Source organism: Bicyclus anynana, chromosome 3 (genome assembly GCF_947172395.1).
Source record: "Bicyclus anynana chromosome 3, ilBicAnyn1.1, whole genome shotgun sequence".
NCBI lineage: Eukaryota > Metazoa > Arthropoda > Insecta > Lepidoptera > Nymphalidae > Bicyclus > Bicyclus anynana.
In genome coordinates, this window is record NC_069085.1 from 6,249,788 (window position 1) to 6,270,232 (window position 20,445).

General features: G+C 36.9%; 1 protein-coding gene across 1 annotated transcript; it reads right to left on the minus strand.

Moving 5' to 3' along the window:
• Positions 1 to 8,010: 8,010 nt before the first annotated feature.
• On the minus strand, positions 8,011 to 20,115 carry LOC112054900 (centromere protein I). The gene is made up of 13 exons (XM_024094843.2): positions 19,810 to 20,115; positions 19,550 to 19,702; positions 19,047 to 19,132; positions 18,451 to 18,558; positions 17,906 to 18,052; positions 17,201 to 17,263; positions 15,572 to 15,681; positions 14,453 to 14,613; positions 13,628 to 13,785; positions 12,746 to 12,892; positions 12,225 to 12,357; positions 10,631 to 10,799; positions 8,011 to 9,962 (listed from the first exon to the last, which is right to left on the minus strand). Exons 1-13 carry the CDS (start codon positions 19,976 to 19,978, stop codon positions 9,596 to 9,598), a joined length of 1,971 nt encoding a protein of 656 aa, XP_023950611.2. The 5' UTR covers positions 19,979 to 20,115; the 3' UTR covers positions 8,011 to 9,595.
• Positions 20,116 to 20,445: the final 330 nt, after the last annotated feature.

Sequence of the window (20,445 nt, forward strand, 5' to 3'; positions counted from 1 at the left end):
TGTAATCTGAGAAATACTAATTTCTCCACCTTTCATCACTGTAGGCGTTACCCTGGTATAATCTTTCGCTAATTAGAGATCAAAGAGATCAAACGAAAATAGTACCTACCTACGCAGTCCGTACTTTTCCACGTGCCCACGGTACGTACTTTCACGTGGAAAAAAACATAGCTAATGATCTCAAAAAATAATACTAATTGCTTAGAAACGCCTTCACATCCTTTGTCTGCTAACAAACACCCTGAGTGGGCGACGAACTGACGAGCTAAATTATGAACGAAAATAATTCCAAAGACGTATTTACAAACGAACGCAGACGTTCTCAATTTGAAATGGCGTCACGCGGTCTGGCAAAATGGCGGCCCTAGTAACGTGAGATATGCCGCCATTATTAAAACGATGCTTCTTTTCTTTTTATTGATAACGCTTAAAAAATAAATTTTGTAATAAATGAAATCTTTTAATTTCGTCAGTTTCTAAGTAATTTGGAATTTTTAGGTACTTTTTTTTATACAATACTGCTTCGAATTAAAATGATTACAAGCCACAAAAGAAGGGCCGCGTAAAACTCAAACGAAGCCAAATTTGGTTCTTTTCGGAGTATTTCAGTAAAATAGAATTAATAATCGCAAGAAAAGTGTTTGATCTATTATATAAAACACTTTTAAAAGAAAACCCCTTTTTATGATCGCGAGCAAAGTAACATAAAACCATTAATAAGCCTCTTACCCTATCCGTCTAAGTCAACATCGGTGTTCCCGGAGATGCGGCGGGGTGGCGGCCCGGGCGCGTTGTCATGGCAACGCACGGGGGCGAGGGCCCGAATTTTATCGATTCGGATACAGACAGCAGCCGGGCGAGCTCGCCTACGCCACACTCAACGCCCGTGTTTGCTGATTTTGGAGGTTAAGGGAGCGTTGACATTTGTTAACACGTACATTATGTTTAAACAGCAATTTACGACCCCCTAACGTTTGCAGCAGAAGCTAATTATATTTTTCGTAGGTGACGCAATTTCCAAAATAAACAAAAACGTTTTGTTTAATTTTTTTGTTCAACAAAGTAAAAAGCCTGCCTGCCAATTCGCTTACTTTAACGCATGTTAGCTATCTAATATAATATAATTAACATGAAACAACCGCTTTTTTGTATTCCTTACAGTTTATTGTTGACAAAAATCACAATGTGATTCATGATCTCTGGGCCATGTCATCTACCTACTCTATGATATCCACGAAGTAAATAAGCACCGGATGTCATTGATCAGTTAGCATTAAATAAATAGTGAATACAAAATCACGTGACTTACTAACAATAGCTAGTTGCTATATTTCGTATAAGTATATGTCATGTCCACTAACATACGTCATTTTAGTGAATTGACCTGCGGGCCTGTTGAGTGGGTACGTTAGTACCAGCAAGTTATCTTATAATTATAGGTACCTAACGCCTGCCAACCAGCGATGGAGCAGCGTGGTGCATCTAAAGGTCGCTATTGGCGGTCAATTATTCTCACGTTTCTGAAAAGCAAACGGCAGTACCCACGCGGCATACTATACAAGTCATGTATACGCAGTGACTAACACACGATCAATTATAGTCGTGGGTACTACAGAAACGTGAGAATAATTGTCCGTTTGTGGCTAGCATAGGCTCCTCTTGAATTCCTTTTCTCTTCAAATATTAAAAAATCGCTTTATACCTAACCCTTGAAAACTGCTATCTTCCAATGCCACCACAACAGTCGAATGTTGCAACTGCATAATAGACTACTGTACCTACTTACCTGGTAGGAAAAGGTATACATTTAAGTTATGGGCACAGACTGACAAACTTTCAGCTTTCCTAAAATGAGTTATTGCAAGCTCTCAGTCTATTAATAGTCTAATTATTTAAGTAGGTAGGTACTTCTGGTAATTTATTTTGTAATCAATACCTACACAAAAATATAAAAGTGTTTTTTACTTCAAAGCTTTTATTGGAGCTGCACTGAAAAGATAGTTGTGAACTTGTGCCTGAGGGAATATAAAAGGTTTCCTAAGCTCTCAAGCTTTGAGGGAAATAATTAATCTTCCTACGATCTTACTCAGTAGGTACCTATCGAAAGAAACTACAAATATACGAAAAGGTAGATACAGTAAAAGCTCATTATATATCTGCAAGGCTCAATATTTGCAAGTTAAACTTTAAATTTGCAAATTTTACGTCAGTTTCGTAAGTCAGATCCGCAAATAACGAAATATTTAGCCGCGATTAAAGGAAATGGGACGCAATTTTTTAAACCGCGAATAGTGAAAACGTAAATAAAGGAAGCGTGAAGGAGCTTTTACTGTACTTAATATACTAAGGGTTTTATTCCCAACATGGGTTAGTTTAGGATTTAATATTTTCTAAATTGGTTCAATTTTTATCTGGTTGGTAGGCTTCGGCCGTGGCTAGTTACCACCCTAGACGTACCGCCAACCGACCTAGCTATCCGGTACGATGACGAATAGAAACCGTTAGAGGTATGGGTAGAATAGGCAGACGTCCTCTAGTCTATATAAATAAAAATTAATCTTCAAAATGTGTACGCCCATAACTTTCGAACGACTGCACCAAATTGAATGATTCTTGGTTTCGATAATTGGTAGGACAAAGTTCGTGTAATATAAAAATTACTTTAAAAAAAAAACAATAACACTTTTCTTCTACTATTCTCATATACAAACGATTCGTAATAATTCTTAAAGAGGGGTAGGGGTAGGGAATAGGTACGCTATGGGTAGAGTAAAGGTAGGGTTGGGTAGAGTAGGAGTAGGGAAGGGAGGGAAAAAGTGCACATAAGTCAAAGTGAAGCTTGACCGGGTCCGCTAGTAGGTATTAAATAATGTAAAACTTCTATAGAATCTATCTGACTATTATGTATTCTGTGCTGATACATTATTATTTTTGAGAAAAAAGGTAAAAATAATCCGACGGTTCGACATGCAAAAGCTTTTACGATACAAACCAATTGATGGATGATGCCGCTGATGCGATGCGACGCGGTGTGATGAAATATGTTTTAAAAGTGTATCAAAATATAATAAAATCGAGATATAATTAGGTTATTTCATTATTCAGCGCATTTGGATGGCCCAGCCGGGGGTCGAACCCGGAACCTCAGTCTTTTAAATCCATCGCGCATACCAATGTGTCTTTCTGTCTGTCTGTATGTTCGTTATAGAAACAAAAACTACTCGACGGATTTTAACGAAACTTGGTACAATTATACTTCTTCTTCATACTCTTGGGCAGGTTATAGTATACGCTATACGCAGCCTTAACGGATAGGGTAGGGGTGGGGTAAGGGTAGGGTAGCGGTAGGGTTTGGTAGCTAGGTAGACTTTCACGCAGACGAAGTCGCGGGCGTCCGCTAGTTTGGAAATATATTTCATGTACCTACCTACAGAATTGACCTCTCTACAGATTTATTATAAGTATAGATATTAAGTACTTAGGTACCTACATAATTATCTTATTTAAGTAGTTTTGTAAAAACTGATTGTTATAAATGTTAAAATTGAACTTTTAATAATTTTAATAAAAAATAACCAAACTCAACAACCGACTTCAAAACAACCGACTGCAAAATCACAAAAATGTTTCCACTTAACTAAAAAGCAAAAAATAACATTGTATGTGATGCCTTCTGATCAATTTGAAGGCGGTGCCGTTTTAATTGAAGCCGTTTCTAAAAAAACCACGAGAATAAATCTCTATTATTAAAAACGTCTTGAGATATTGCAAACTGCAAAAATCACCTCCTTTTTTTGAAATCTGCTAAAAATTAAAATTATTGGCAGTGTAGGTATGTAATCAAAGGTAGGTAAAGCAAAAATAGGCCAAGAGAAAAAAAAAATATAAAGTGAGATTAGGTAGGTACCTATTCACCCCTGTAGCATAATTCCGTGAAACGAGACCAGTAGGGTAGTTACATAGAAAACAAAAACTCTCGAAGCGATTTTTGAGTACAGATAAAAGCGTAGGGGGACAAAGGGTTCGCAAGATATGAACTACTTGATACTTCAACCCTAGCGCTCGGGCGCCCCTATCATTGTTGTCAGTTAGACACGCATATTTTTACTTGACGCTACGTGAGATCAATCCCTGGATACCACCATTGCTAGCCCGGAATGCTAAATTTGCAGTTACTAAAACGTAATTGCAATCGATTTGATTTGGTAGATTAGATGATAGAAAGAATTGGTTATACTTTTTTCGCTTTCAAAGGTGGAAAAAAAACAACAGACTTTAAAGGCAATTTTTATTACTTTGGTTTACTGAAATTATCAGAAAACATGAGCGATCATTCAGGAGATAATTTCATTCAAAATAAGTAAAAACTTAACCGCGCTCGTGGCTCGATAACAGAAATAAAAGGGTTTTATTTTGTAATTTTGGAACCCTCCCATTCCGCTACGTTACGCTCAAATTGTCAGATGTCCGAAATCAACTCACCTACCATATCATAATCTGACGTGCTGGTTGAGTATTTCTGAAGTTAGTTTTTTTTTTTTGGTTGCCTTAAACGTACCCACCAATATTAAAGGCTCATATTTGGTGGAGGTACTGAACAACATGCAAGGTATACTCCTTTAAGTTCATCTGCCGCGCTCGAGTGACTCCAAAAATCCCCTCTTCGGCTCCCCTACTATTAATAAAGTCCGGCCTCCCAGAGATTACGTTTCTCACAGTTTGTGCGAATGGGACAAACATATTCAATAGGCTAGTTGACACTTTTTAAATGGTCTTAAATAGTTCATTATCGTTCTACTAGAATGAAAAAAAACTATCATATTTTTTGAGAAGTTATTACATGAAAATTTTAGTTTTTAAATATGTTTTTGACAATCTGAAATATTAAGTTTTTCTTTCTTTAAAAAAATGCTTTTTTGCGGTTACGCCATTTGCGCCATTGCCATTGTACATTTGAAGACATACGCTAGAAAAAAATAACCCTCCAGACAGTCAAGCAACAAAGGAAATTGTAACTGCAAAAAATAAAACACAATGCATTAATAAATAACCGAAAATTTGTCACAATTTTGTAAAAAATACGAGCGCACCTATAAACTCCGATTAACACAATATCCTTATCGCTCACAAAAAAGGGGCACAAGGGTACAAAAGTCCCTGAAACATTTCTCGTCACGAGGCGAGGGCGGGCGGCGGGGTGGGAGGGGGCGACACCCGCTACGTGGCAGTCTCCAGCCACAGTATCCATAATTTATGCTTTCGAACAGACCACGAAAAATAAATGAGCATCAGGAACAAGAGGAAATGGGAGCGAGTAATTTTTGAGAATGTTTTAACGCGATCGCGAAGAAAGAATGGTAACTTTGTTGAGAATCGTATGTATAACTAGTAGACGCCGCGCGGTTTCACCCGCGTGGTTCCCGTTCCCGTAGAAATACGAGAATAAAATATAGCCTTTAGCCTTCCTCGATAAATGGGCTATCTAACACTGAAAGAACTGTTCAAATCGGACCAGTAGTTCCTGAGATGAGCGCGTTCAATCAAACAAACAAACAAACTCTTCAGCTTTATAATATTAGTATAGATAACGATACTAAAACCATACTCGATGTGAACTGTTGGCCAACAAACAAATTAGAAGTGAAGGTAAATTATGTATTGTTTTTTATGCAATGTTATTCAAAATATGTTAACTATATCTAATTGTTCTAAGCCTATTAATCAAATTTATTTTCATTAATTTAAGAACAAGTTAATTATAATTATTATTAGATGCTAAATGGTTTATACCCTCATTTTTATGGTTTGTTTGTTTAGCAAAGCCCCGTTTATTTCCAATTCCCGTGGGAATGCGGGAATGAAATATACTATGTTACTCGCTGATTATGTAGCTTTCCAATGGTGATAGAATTTTAAATCGGTCCAGTAGATTCGGAGGCTAATCGTAACAAACAAACAAATCAAAATCTTCTCTCCTCCTTGAGGAGATTAGTGTATTATCGTAATACTTATATCTATTTATTAAAAAAATATAAAATAGTCTTAAATAATGAACGTAACGGGTTGGCACCCTGCTATGGGTCAGCAGAGATCAGCGCATAACGCAGGGACAACGGAGTACATCACTGAATATTGTTACAATGTAGAGACGTACGTCCTACATAGACCATAGTACATATACCTACATTAGGGTTGCCAACCGTCCTATTTTCCCAGGACATGTCATAGTTTTTGCAGTGCCCACTACCCTGGATATATTTATGCAGCGAAGGTACTGGGTTTTCAAAGCCCTGAATTTCAAAGAATTATTATCAGTGAAGATAAATAGACTTTCAGCCAAGGCGCAAACGGAAGTACATACGACTAGGTAGCGCTCTTTCATTGCGTTGGGACGGAAGAGCTAGAACTGGGATAGCTCCACCACCATTGGACGACTTTTGTCTATTTCTCATCACAAGATATGTCGTTGGTCGCGTACTGGGCCCACTGATAAGGTCATGTATTCAAAAATTCGCGTGCCCCTGACCCCTGAATTTGCAAGGAATTGAAACAGCGCCATCTAGTGGTGCAACTGCACAACTGTTTAAATTCCTTAGAAATATGCGATAGTCACAGTATGAAAACATTGAAAACTACCACAAAGCACACTGAACTGCCCTGTTTTTCCCAATTTCAAATCATAGTTTTTTTTTTTTAAATTTAGGGTTGGCAACCCTGATCTACATTATATCAAGCGTTGCATCGCCGACGCGGGGTGGCACCCGAGGCGGTTTTGTATACCTACTAGCTACTGTTGTTTATGGAGAGCCGAAGCACTCTTATTATGATTTCATTTCTGATTGAAATTAAAAAGATGGACACCGTTATGAATGTCGTTTAATCAATTAATGTAGGTACGAGTATATTGCGAGGAAATTATTTTCGTTTCATATACCGAAGTACAGACTTATATTATAAACTTATTTTGGGAGGCTCGTGCAACTTTTGCTGTCGCATTATATGGTTAGACACCCTTTTACCCTAGAACTGACTGACATCGCAGTTGCAACCTTACAGAGGTAGGGTTTAAAGGTAATAGTTAAGGTTCTCTCTACCTTTGAACTCGTACAAATCGTTGTCTCTTCGTTCATGATTCGCATGCCGAAGTTGATTGCCCTTCCAGCTTCCGTTTCCCCTGCCACCTACATCGTGGGTATCTTCAAGTCGAGAGTTAATAGGCACCGGCAAGAGTGTTCCACCATAGGCTGCAGCCTGCATTGCATCTACTTACGCTTACCATGATTGCAGCTAATCGCTGACTTAGAAATACAATGTAAATAAGTGTTAAGTACATATTGTGTATTGTGCCTGCCTGTTGCGTCTCTCCCAATGTAAAGATACAATATTTTCATTTTAAATAAAATATTTTCTAGAATAGAAATGCCAAATGAGCATTTCCGATTATCGTTGCGACACCGTTTACCGATACACAGCCGTTTCTGCAGCACTGGTGTCACGAAGGTAGGCACTCGCAAATAATGTAATATTTCAAATTTTCAATTTTGTAAACTGAGTGACGCAAAGAAAAAGCCAAAAGAGGAAAAAACAAATGAATCAAATAGCTGTATTTTGAACTTGGAATTCCTAACCTATAGCTTGGCAAGTTCATTGATGATACTCCCATGATATGTGGGCGACGGGGGAAAGGACTGTGCCGGTGTGAAGTCGTGCGCGCAGGGCATCGTTACCCCCCCCCCTCCCGGCCCGCGCGGACCATCGGGAGTGTTACGAACGAATTAAGCTTAAACAAGCTATAAGAAGAGATATTAGAGATCAGAGTGGCCAGTAACGATAATTTCATATGTAGGTAAGGACCTAATATTTAAAAATACATATAAAAACTTCCTTTTACTGAAGAACACAGTTCTGATGTTCCGAGTTGATAGACAGACAGACGGGACAACAAAGTGGATCCTATAAGATTTCCGTAATTTTTATAAGGTATTTTTATATAAAAAAAAAGTAAATACAAACGTAAAAAATACTTTATTGTAAAAATACATAATTTTGAATGTACGTACAGAAAATGTCATGAATTAAAACATAATTTACGGCTAGCATTACCACCGACAGTTACAATCTACAAAGGCAAATATTTTATCAAACAATTCCTGCTCAGCCTCAGTTGTTTCGACTGGGCCATAATGTCGATAGTCAGTCAGTATATTTTTTTTAAATATCATAGGTGCTCAATAGGCTACTTGACACTTTTTTAAAATGATCTTAAATTGTTCATTATCGTTCTACTAGATTGGAAAAAAATTATCAAATTTTTTTGAGACGTCATTACATGATATTTTTTGACAATACGTGCCAAAACGCCTGTCGGCCATGATGGTCTATATTTCAAGTGTTTTATGACGTCACATTAACAATTCCTATAAAAACTGAGCGTTCGACAAAAATAATAATTAACAATTAGTTCGGCGTCTGACGTCACAATGTTACTTGATCACTTTGAAGGCGGTGCCAACACGAGTGATGCATTAACTCGAGCCGTTTAGATCATCAAGTTTTAGGATTTTCAGACGGTTCTTTCCCATGGTTCTTTCAAAAACGGTTTTAATTATGCCACTGGCTTGGCACCGCCTTCAAAGTGATTAAAAGGTAGCACAGCACATACGATGTTATTTTTTGTTTTGTAGTTTATTTTGTAATTTTGAAGTCGGTTAAATTTTCTTGTAAAAAGATTATATATCGATTTCAACACCAAATAAATAGCTTGTTTTAATAAAATAAAAACTGTGATGTTTAAAAAGAACGGCAATAAAAAAGCTGTACACCCAATATGTTAATTAATAAGTATGTTAACTTAATTTAATATCTAAATTACACTAATATTATAAAGGTGAAAGTTGGTAAGTATTGTTTCAGGCTTCAGGTTTAGGTCCAGGGTTCAGAGTTCAGGGTCAGCCTCTGTAGCCAAGTGGCACGTCGATTCTCTTTCTACGATCGCTATCGCTTCGAAAACTAGAAAAATGTATGCGAATGACAAATCTTGATCACGTGACCTGTCTATAACAAATGTCATTCCCATACATTTTTCTAGTTTTTGAAGCGTTAGCGAACGTAGAAAGAGAATCGACGTGCCAATTGGCTACAGAGGCCGGTTTCTCTCCTTATAGTAGAGGATAAATAGACCTTAAAGTGTATTTACATTACACACACGTTACAATGTAAAATTACCGTCCGATAAGTCAAATCTGACGGCCTCCATGGCGCAGTGGTATGCGCGGTGGATTTACAAGACGGAGGTCCTAGGTTCGATCCCCGGCTGGGCCGATTGAGGTTTTCTTAATTGGTCCAGGTCTGGCTGGTGGAAGGCTTCGGCCGTGGCTAGTTACCACCCTACCAACAAAGACGTACCGCCAAGCGATTTAGCGTTCCGGTACGATGTCGTGAAGAAACCGATAGGGGTGTGGATTTTCATCCTCCTCCTAACAAGTTAGCCCGCTTCCATCTTAGATTGCAACATCACTTACCATCAGGTGAGATTGTAATCAAGGGCTAAATTGTAAAGAATAAAAAAAAAATCTTATAATCTACGACATTAATATCAAGAAAACCCTGGCATCGCATGCTTAACAAACTGGGCCAAATTATCAAACTCCTCATCTATGACATTGAACCAGAGGGTGTTATCCCTGGCGTCTTTATTATGCATAATATACGTGTAAGACGCGAATGCCAAATTGTTCCGTATACTCAGTTTGGAGTCCACATCAGGTATCAGATCCATCAGCTGCCCAACAGTGTGTGGGTGTAATTTGCTGAAAACTATGCCCTTTTTGCATTCGCTGAAAATATTCTCCGAGAAACAGCTCATAAAGTCCAACGTGAAACGTTGTAATAATCGCTTCTCTTGCAATTGTTGGTCGGTGAAGTCGCTCCGGTGTTTCGTTGCGACGAAGATTTCCTTGTGCCTGAAATTATTATTAATTATCATATATTTTTTTCGAATCAAATAAAAAACGTTTATTTCAAAGGTTTAAGTCAAAGTCTACGACCAGGCCTCCGTTTTCCCGTAGATGGAGCAGGTCATACTTGGAGTTTCGCATTATATGACCGATGTATTTGAGGCCATTTGTAGGAACATCCAAACATCACGATCAGTGACGTGCACTTCATAGATGCAAAAAAGCACTGCCTACCCGGGGGACTCAATACAAAACTATGCTGGACCACAGAATACATAGTTGGTCAAAGAATTTTCCAATTTTTGCTTATAGTTCATATCCTAGTTGAAAACCTTAGGCACGCCAATGATCACGATCCTGAGAAGCCTGCGTCCAGCGACTGCGACTCGCTTGTGTATAGTGCGCACGTGAAATTCCAAATATGACCTGCTCCAGGGAAAATGAAGGAAAAACGAAGGCCTGGTCGTAAATGTACATGCGTACGTACGTGCTCAAAAACTTTACGTCAATGGTTCAATATGAGTACCAGGTCGCTGTTTCGGGCAGCAATGAGTAAAATTAGCCTTAACAATTGCTAACCACCTTATGGAGATGGCACTAACAGAAGAAGTAGAAGAAGACAAAAGGCCTATATCCTGCAATGTTCATCGTCTGATGTAGAGAGAATGTCTTACAGCAACAAGAGCGCCGCCAGCGCGTCCAGTGCAGCCGCCGAGCCCGCCAACAGCGGCGCGGCGAGGCACAGCGGCCGCGGCACGGCGCCAGCAGCGCGCCCGCACCGCGCCTCGCCCCGCGCGCGCCGCACCGCCGCGCGCACCACGCTCAGCACCGCGCACGTGCTCTCTGACACACAAACACTATAGATTACATACAGAACGAGAACAGATACCAGTCATCTCAGACCAATTATAGAAGGACCTGTATCGCACTCATAGTCACGAACAAAGTTATCTGTCATTTTCTGAGGAAAACGAGCTTGGATTTAGTATATATCTTATACTAAACTAGAAGTTTTTGCCCGTTTTTTACACAATTCAATTACACAAAAAGGTATTTTTACGGAGCTTTTTAACCGACTAACACGATTACAACTATTTAACATCGATTCTATAGAGACAGTTTTTATAATCGCATTAGATCGTTGATCATATACTTTGACAGAAAAGTAACGTCTAACGCGGCAGGTCCTATACAATAATTGGTCTGAGTCAGACATAAACAAACCGACTGCCAGGTCATTTATGCAGGGTTGTGTAACCTTTTTTACATACACAAATTTTTAATTACTCGTGTTTATGTCTGGTATCTCTTCTCGTTGAGAGTCCTTTATTTCTATACACACGCATGGCTCGAGGAGTGGGTGAACGCGTTATATGTTATTACATATAAATAAAACTGACATGGCCGCCTGTCTGTGATTAGTGTTTTCTCAAATCTTTTATATAATATTTATTATACAGGCTGCTCGGGAGTATTTCACAGAACTTCAAGGTGTTTACGACTTCACTTATAGGAGCCGAACTGCATAACGAATATATTTTTAACTAAAAAATAAAATCTTTTTATGATATTTTATATTAATTCAAATAATTCCGACTATCTATGTAACACACGGCTTTATCTATCCTTGCATTTTAAAGTACGTAAAACTTCGCTACGCCAAAAAATATAAAGGATGCGTATATGGGACACATTTTAAGATATTTTTACTAAAGAAAAATCATTGACTCCGAAAATACTCATTTTTGAACACATGTTCCTTGAACTTTTTTAACTAGTTTTTGTTAAAGAATATAACCCTAGAGTTATGGGAAATACTCCTGTATAGAGAACGAGAAGAGATACCAGATATAAACAAACCGACTGCCAGGTCATTAGCTTATGCAAGGTTGTGTAACCTTTTTTACTTACACTAATTTTTAATTACTTGTATTGGTCACGCACGCTTGACTTGGGAAATAAGTTGGTGAATGCATTATATCATGTACATATAAATAAAAGTGACGCGTCCGCCTGTCTGTGATTAGTGAAAAAAAAAACTGTGTTTTCTCATGTCCTCTATGTAATAGTAATTTAATAAAACATAAACATAAAACAATAAACGAACGTTTTTAAAATTTCAGTCTCTCTGTTTGTCCAGTATTTTAATAGACTTTTACTGAAAGATACATTGAGCAACATTTAAATGAATATAACGCGGACAAGGACGCGGGCATCCGCTAGTATTAGATTTAACTAAATTAAATAATGTTTGAAATAACAACTTACCAGGAGATACTTGCAACCATTTGTTGCTCATATCGCTTATGTAAAACGCCACCATTCTCAACAAACGAGCAATGGCATCGTGTGAAGGTTGCATATTCAAAAAATAGTGCCGCTCTCGTGTACTTGCGTATATCTGAAATAATATTGTTTATTGTTTATTTTAACACATACATACATACAGAGACGAATATCTTAGCATTCCATGGATTCACCGTGCAGGTGCCGGGTCCATCGCGTGGTAGAGAGAAAAGCACCAAGCAAGGTCCAGGACTTGTGTGTGTGTGGATTAAGGAATTCCTTGACGATCGATCATCGATCGATAAAACATGGCTACGTCATAATTATAAGAACGCGTATAAGGGACAAGGGGGTTTTAAGATCTATTTACAAAAGAAATATTATTTACCAAGAAAATATTATTTTTAGAACACATGTTCCTTGAACATTTTAAATTAATTTTCGGTAAAGAGTATAAACCCCTGAGTTATGGGAAATACTCCCCAGCACCCTGTATAACTTACCAAATTAATGTACATGTTGGTGAGAGCATACAATATGGCGCGCTGCTCCAAAGGCTGCGATCTGTGGAACACCTTGCCCATAGTGCTCACTATGACTTCTACGTGATCCACACTTTCAACATTCACCCATTCAACAAGTCTCAGAATCTAAAACACAAAAAATACATTTAATTACTCCACTAATCGTATTTTTGAAATGAAGTAAGAAGGAGAGCTTCATTGCAAACAAGACATCAAACAAGATAAGTAATATAGTAAAATAAATGTAAGCATGCAAAGGTGGCGTTATTGTGGCAAATAATCTCTTTTAGGTAACTCCTGTAAGCCTATCATGCACCAACGAGATATCTCATGACGAGTGATATATGTTGTCGACCAATAGCGCCCGAGTTGAAATATAGCTCTCGGGACGAAACCCTTCGAACAAGATAGGTCCAATGTTAACAAATATATGAGTGGCCTAATAGGGTAGTTGACTCATATATATTTTTGATAAACGCTCCATTTGTATGGGATTTATTATATTGTCATGGCCGACAGGCGTTTTGGGTCATATTGTCAAAAACATATTTCAAAAAAAATTCAGTCTAGTAGAACAATAATTAACTATTTAAGACTATTAAAAAAAAGTGTCAACTAGCCCATTGCTGCATGTAATCTCTACTAAGTAACTCCTCTAGTGCCTTCACGTGAGCCAACATATTGGGTACATGTTCATAACCAAAGAGAGCGCTATTTTCGAAACCACCGCTATTGGTCGACAATATCTCTGTCGTCATATCATTAATACATATTGTGTCTATTCACTTGCTGTCACCTACATAAGAAAGTAAAGCACAAATAAGATAACAGCAAACTTATTAATTAGGTCCATAAAATTACCTCAGCAAAGAAATCCATTTCATTCCAAAAAGGTAAGTAGTGTGCCAAGAAGACTGTGATCACTGGCAGACCTTGCAACAGAGTGGCTTGGTATGTGGCGAGCTGGTTCAAGAAGTACTGCTTCTCAGCGTAGCTATGTGGAGACTGTTCTAGAAAACCTAAAAATAACCAGCAGGCTTAAAATACGCATCACGACTAATTGGAGATGAGATAAAGACAAATGTCGACCAATAGCGGTGGAGACGAAAATATCGCTGTCTCTTTGGTTGTGTTTGTGCGAAAGAGAGAAAGACGGACTGTGACAACTCTGCTGCTATTGGTCGATAATGTCTTTTTCTTTTGAAGAGATAATTCTCGTTTACGCATGCTAGGTCTACACGTAATGTATAAACTTATGAATTATCGTATCATCATTATCAACCTATATTCGGCTCACTGCTGAGCTCGAGTCTCCTCTCGGAATGAGAGGGGTTAGGCCAATAGTCCACCACGTTGGCCCAATGCGGATTGGCAGGCTTCACACACGCAGAGAATTAATAAAATTCCCTGGTATGCAGGTTCCCTCACGATGTTTTCCTTCACCGTTTGAGACACGTTAATTTCTTAAAATAATAGATGTTATAATCAGAAATATTTTGTTTTTTTGGTATTATTTAAAAAAAAATAACCGCGCCCACAAATGTGTTAATTTGCAACTTTCCCATTCCCTTCGATTACGCTCAAATCTTCAGGTTTGTTTGGAAAGGGCGCTTCCATCAAGCTTGTCTGACACACTCAAGCGAATCCCAAAATATCTTCTTCAGCTTCCCAAATATAAGTACTCACAATTATTCAGAACGTGATGTAAATTATAGGAAAAAAAGGCGTGATCTCCTTCTGAGGCCACCACTAACAAGGTGAGTCCCGCCGGGTTGCACAGCAAGGCTCGTAGACGCGCCGGGCGACGCATGTCGTGCCGACTGCTGTATTGGAGCAGCGATATTGAACTGAAAAAATATAATAATAATATTAAATAAAAACATACACTCGAATTGAGAACCTCCTCCTTTTTTGAATTCAGTTAATAAAATATACATATTAAAAAAAACAGGTACTTAACAGTAACAGTAGATTTTACTTATACTGTAACACCAAACGTTACCGTGGCATAGAGTACTACTAGCGCCATCTAGAATCTATACTTACAATAAGAATTCTGCACATTGAAGATATTTTGAAAATTTTTGTCGGGGGACATTATATGATCGATACTGAAGCTAAAAATATTTATATTTCGATTTTTTGTCTGTCTGTCCTAGTTTTGTGTTATTTGGGCATCACGCTGAAACTACTGAATGAATTCAAATGAAACTTGGCATGGTTTAAGACCATGATACGGAGAAGGATACTTTTTATTTATTTGATTTTACATTGATTTCCAAGCGGACGAAGTCGCGGGCGTCCGCTAGTCGGTTAATAAAACAAAGTCCCTGCGTCTGTCTATCTGTTCGCGATAAATTTTCATGCGGTCCTCATCAATAGATAAGTGGTTTAGGTATATAATTTGATTTTTAACCACCAATGCAACAGACGGGTATTATAAGTTTGACGTTTGTCTGACAGTCTGTCTGTGGCACCATAGCTTCCGAACGGATGAAGCGATTGCAATTTAGTTTGTTTTGTATGAAAGGTGATTTATGTGCTGGTGTTCTTAGACATGTTTGATGAAAATCGGTTGAGCCGTTTAAAAGTTCTGGGGGGTTAAAGTGAGAATAACCGAATGCCGGCAAATATGAAGCACACTGAAAGAGACTATTGATGACTTGATCGATAGTGTAATTAATAATTTCATGATCTTCAGGGGTTATCAAATTTTTCAATTTTATATTAAACTAAATTTAAAAAAAAACATACATTTAACAGATACAGATCAAAATCTAGGCAAAAAGATAAAATAATACATACTCGGAAAAATCCAAATAAGTCTTCTTTGCAGAGCTGTCATATTGCTGTGAGCCTATGTTTAAATACTCCAAATTGGGTATCAGTGGATCACACTTCTTATTTTTGGATATCTGGAATAATATTTTAGATATGTCATCATCATCATATCAGCCGATAGACGTTCACTGCAGGACATATGACTTTTGTTCCAAACAGCTATTTGTTCGGTCCATAGGAAGGTTTTGCCTGATATTATAATAGACAAAATAATATTGACCAATGTATAAACACATGAGAAAACGCAGACAGACACTTCAATTTTATTTGTATTTATTTGTACTATACATATTTTAGTTCTATTTATTGATATTATATTCAAAATATTATTTACTAGCGGACGCCCGCGACTTCGTCCGCGTAAATTTCGATGTCAACTTTACTACTACCCCTACCCTACCCTACCCCTACCCTACTACTACCCCTACCCTACTACTACCCCAACCCTACCCAACCCCTACATCTACCCTACCCCTACCCTACCCTACCGTCCCCGTACCCTATCCCTTTCCTACCCCTATCCCACCCGTACCCCTATCTCACGCCTATCCTACCCCTACCCTACCACTTCCCTATCCTACCCGTACCTCTACCCTACCACTACCCTACACTAAACCCGGCCCTAAACCTACCCTACCTCTACACTACCCCTACGCTTCCCTATCCGTACCCTACCCTACCCTATAACTTCTCTATCTTACTCCTACCCTTAGCAAAATCGGTCCAGTCCTTCGAGAGTGGTGGTATGACCAAGAGAAATAGAGACTTCTATGCTAATAATATAAAGAGGTAAAGTTCGTGTGGGTGTACGAGGTAATTTCTGGATCTACTGGACCAATTTGGAAAATTGTTTTACCAATAGAAAGCTACGTTATTTTCGAGTGTCATAGGCTATGTTTGATCCACATATTCACACGGGAACGGGAACTAAGTAAATGAAAGCGCCGGGCATCATATTGCGGAATTTCTGCGTCTTTTAGAAATTTTGTATTATCTCCGAAACTATTTAACTAATTAACATACTATAAAGGGCAAATCTTATCTCCATAATATCCTTGTGATTATTAAATAATTTATTTTAATAAGGATTAAAGTTTAGTTGTATAAATAATGACGTAAACCTAAGTATATAAAATTAATAATTTTTAAAACACAAAAGGTACTATATCTGCTAATATATAGAAGATAGATATATGGTGTCGCGGACTTTTTTGTAGAACTTTTAAAGATGCATAAAGTATCCATACATTAATTTCAATTTTACACAATAGTTAAGTGTAATGCGAATAAGTCTGTTTAAGAGGATTTTCAGTCCGACCTGTATGACAAAAACTGTGATAACTCGGCTAATATATATGATACCAATATAAAATATAGCCTATAGCACTCCCCGATGATGTAGCATTCTACTGGTGAAAGAATTTTTAAAATCGGACCAGTAGTTCCGAAGATTACCCCATTTAAAAAATGTGACAAACTTACAAACTTACAAACTTTACCTCTTTATAATATTAGTATAGAAGTATAGAAGTATAGATTGTAAATTAAATTGTAAGTGTACTAAAAATAATCTACAACAATTTTGCAACTTACTGAATTAATTGGATTTATCCACGTTAAATGTCCTGTTTCTTTACTCAAAGTGTTCCTTTTGCTCTAAAATCAAAACATCATCAATTAAAATTAAAAAGAGTTAAAATAAACAACATGCATAATATTATATTATAAAAAAAATGAGCAATGGATGATTTTTTTAAATATAATATAAATAGATATCAGATATATTAGGTTAATATTTATGGGATCTGCAAACTCTAAAGTCTCTAAACTGATTTTGATAAACCTAGAATATTTTGTAATTTTTTTTGAGGAAGGAAAAGTAAGGAAGGCTCAATTTCCAAGTGAGCTTTCTCATTTTAAAAAATAAAGTTTGAAAGTATAGTCTGGCAAGTTCGTTGATGACACTCCCATGATATGAGGGCCACGGGGGAAAAGACCGCGCGGGTGTGAAATCGTGCGTGCGGGGAAGTGAGGTGCATCAGTCATGGGTTCTTCATTCATCGTAACACGCCCCCCGGCCCGCGCGGGCCATCGGGAGTGTAACGAACGATGTCGCCAAGCTATAGTAGCCTGTGAGACCCTTAGTGTAATAATTATATTTTATCTCCCTGGTTATTGCTTATAATTTAAAAAACTGACACTTATATTTTATTATTACTTATAGATATATAAGTTCCATTATATTTTCACAACGAAAGTCTTAAGTAATGCAATGCATGCATTAGAAGATTATAGTACCTGACTATTTTTAAAGTGAGCCAGTAGTTTTAAATTGACATTTCTAAAGGCTGTGTGTATAGATATTGAGGGCACAGTCTCAGGCACACATTGTGGCTTGTACGACTTAAACAGACCAAGCAAGACTTGGATCTGCCTAAACATGTTCTGCAAAAAAAAAAACAATAAACAAAATAAAATAAAATGCAATAACAAAAAATAAACAAAATAAAATAAAACACATTAACAAAAATTAACAATTTAAAGTGTTTTTCAGGTAGCATGGGTTCGGTGACAGTTGCCTCATGATGTCCATATGTCCAATTATCGCAAAACGGAGCCAACTTCCAGAGCGAAATGAACTGTTACCTACACTCTGCTATCTGAAACTACACTATGCTAGCTAAATATAACTAAGCTTCTCATCTATTTGTAATATGTATATTTTTCTGTTTTATTCGTTTTGTAATCTTTTACAAATGTAAAATAATTTTAACTTTTTCTATTTGCTTCAAAAGTAAATGATTTTTCTACTTGCTTCAAAAGTTTGATGACAACTACTATACCTTTTTGCCCTCTCTTTTTTTGCCTAAATCAATTAATTCCAGAACTCTTTTTCTTGTCACATCAGCTGGTTTTGTCAGTGTGTATAAAAGTTTAATAACATATTGTGTCTGAAAAATTTTAAATTATGTTAGTTATGTATTGAGGAATCAAAAAATCCTATTAGAAATTCCTGCATGGCAGTTTATATTAATAATATAATATAATTTTTCTTTACATTATATAGGCAAACGCTTGGCTACAATCATGCTTAACAGTAAGCGGTGATGCAGCCTATGGTGGAATGTGCTTGCCTAGAAGATCTCTTGACTTGAATATACCTGTGTTGTGGTGGTGGTACTTTGTGGCATGTAACAAAGTTTTTTACAAATCAACTTAAATCAAATATCACTTTAACTTAAATCTCCAGAAACCATGGATTTTGATGTTGATCTAGAATATAATCATTTGGTCCAGTAGTTTTGTTATGAGAAGTATCAATTATACACACACAATAAAATATTTAATGACCTCATATTGGCTAGGGCATATATAAAATATAATTAAGCTAATTATTTCATTTTAGCATTGCAAAGTGTACATAAAAATAAAATATTACCAATGCTTCATATGTCAATAATATATAAAATACTTCATATCCAATATCTAAAGCAGTCATCTCGATTGAATCAGTGTCCATAGCAGCTGAAACATAATTATCAATTCTACATAACATGATAATATGATAATCATCAGGGTGGGATCTATGAGTAGACTGGACATAACAAATATGTTTAAAAATGCTACTACATAGGTATATATTTCTATAGGCCAGTGAATGTTTATTCCTAGGAAGGGACTATCCCGTCCCTTCTGTCCCAATAGTATTCCCTCAAATTGATTATGTCTACATTTACTCTTTCTATCCTTACTCGATAACTCCTATCTTACCAGTGCATAAAATCCCATATAATAAATTTGTGATTATTTTTAAAATTTCTCACTAGCTCGGATAATAAATTTCTGTCCTGATTGGAAAAAGCCATAATGAAATTAACAAACTACTGGTATTTTTATGTAAACATTTACCTTCAATGTTTTTCTACCTTGCAGTGTTTTTACCTGTGAGCCAATCCAGTAAAAAGCCAGTCCTTGTGATGTTGCTTGCATTGTCACAATTAACAAGGATCCATCGTAAAGAATATTCTACAGTTTTCTGTTGAACTTTCTCTTTTGGTACTATACAGACACCAAGATCAACCCATTTCGCCATTGCTGCAAATTAAATGGATATTCAATTCTACGTTATAGTTAGTTTTTATATGAAATCCAAACAATTAACTCCCCAGACTGCTTTTGCTGTCTATTTTTGCATTACTTACGTATACTCAAATTGAGCCACACTTTAAACAGTGTGTGGAAGTCCGTATAATTTAAGCCAGTAGTTTCGACAAGGTATCCCAATTCATCAATTTTGCTTTGATATAATTCTTTATTGAATCCTTTTTTTAGTGATTTCATGTAGTCTATTATTTCATCCACATCGGCCATGATTTATTACTGCTAATTAAAATATGATTATAAAATTTAAAATTAGGTACACAAATTAAAATTTTCAGTTTATCTTGCAATTGCAAACCGAAAACAAAAACAAGTAACAACAACAACAAGTCACAATTGGTCACAATCAAGGAATTTCAAAATTTTTAGGGTAACGGTTTTTGTTTGTTGTAGTTGGTTGACAATGACAATGACAGTGACACTTGATGGATTTTTTTTATTGATTTAGGTAAAACGGTTCTGGAATCGGACAGCCGAGTAAAATTTATACAATTAGTTTTATCCGAAAACAACCATACCTATGGGGTTGGCCGCTAAAAACTTTTAGCAGATGGCGCTAGCATAGCTTTAACCTGTCAAAGTTGTTTTGAATTCCTGTGTTTACTTCGAGCTTTTTTTTTCAACAAGTTACTACGATGGACGCTTTAACGGTGGAATTCATACCCTGGAATTCATAG

Bases quoted from the DNA above. Each gene is read 5' to 3' on its own strand.
- LOC112054900 (XM_024094843.2), bottom strand. From the start codon at position 19,978: ATGGCCGATGTGGATGAAATAATAGACTACATGAAATCACTAAAAAAA. The intron at 19,133-19,549 runs GTAAAAACACTG...ATTATGTTTCAG, and splicing joins TTTACTGGATTGGCTCACAG to CTGCTATGGACACTGATTCA. The intron at 14,614-15,571 runs GTATGTATTATT...ATATTTTTTCAG, and splicing joins ACTTATTTGGATTTTTCCGA to TTCAATATCGCTGCTCCAAT.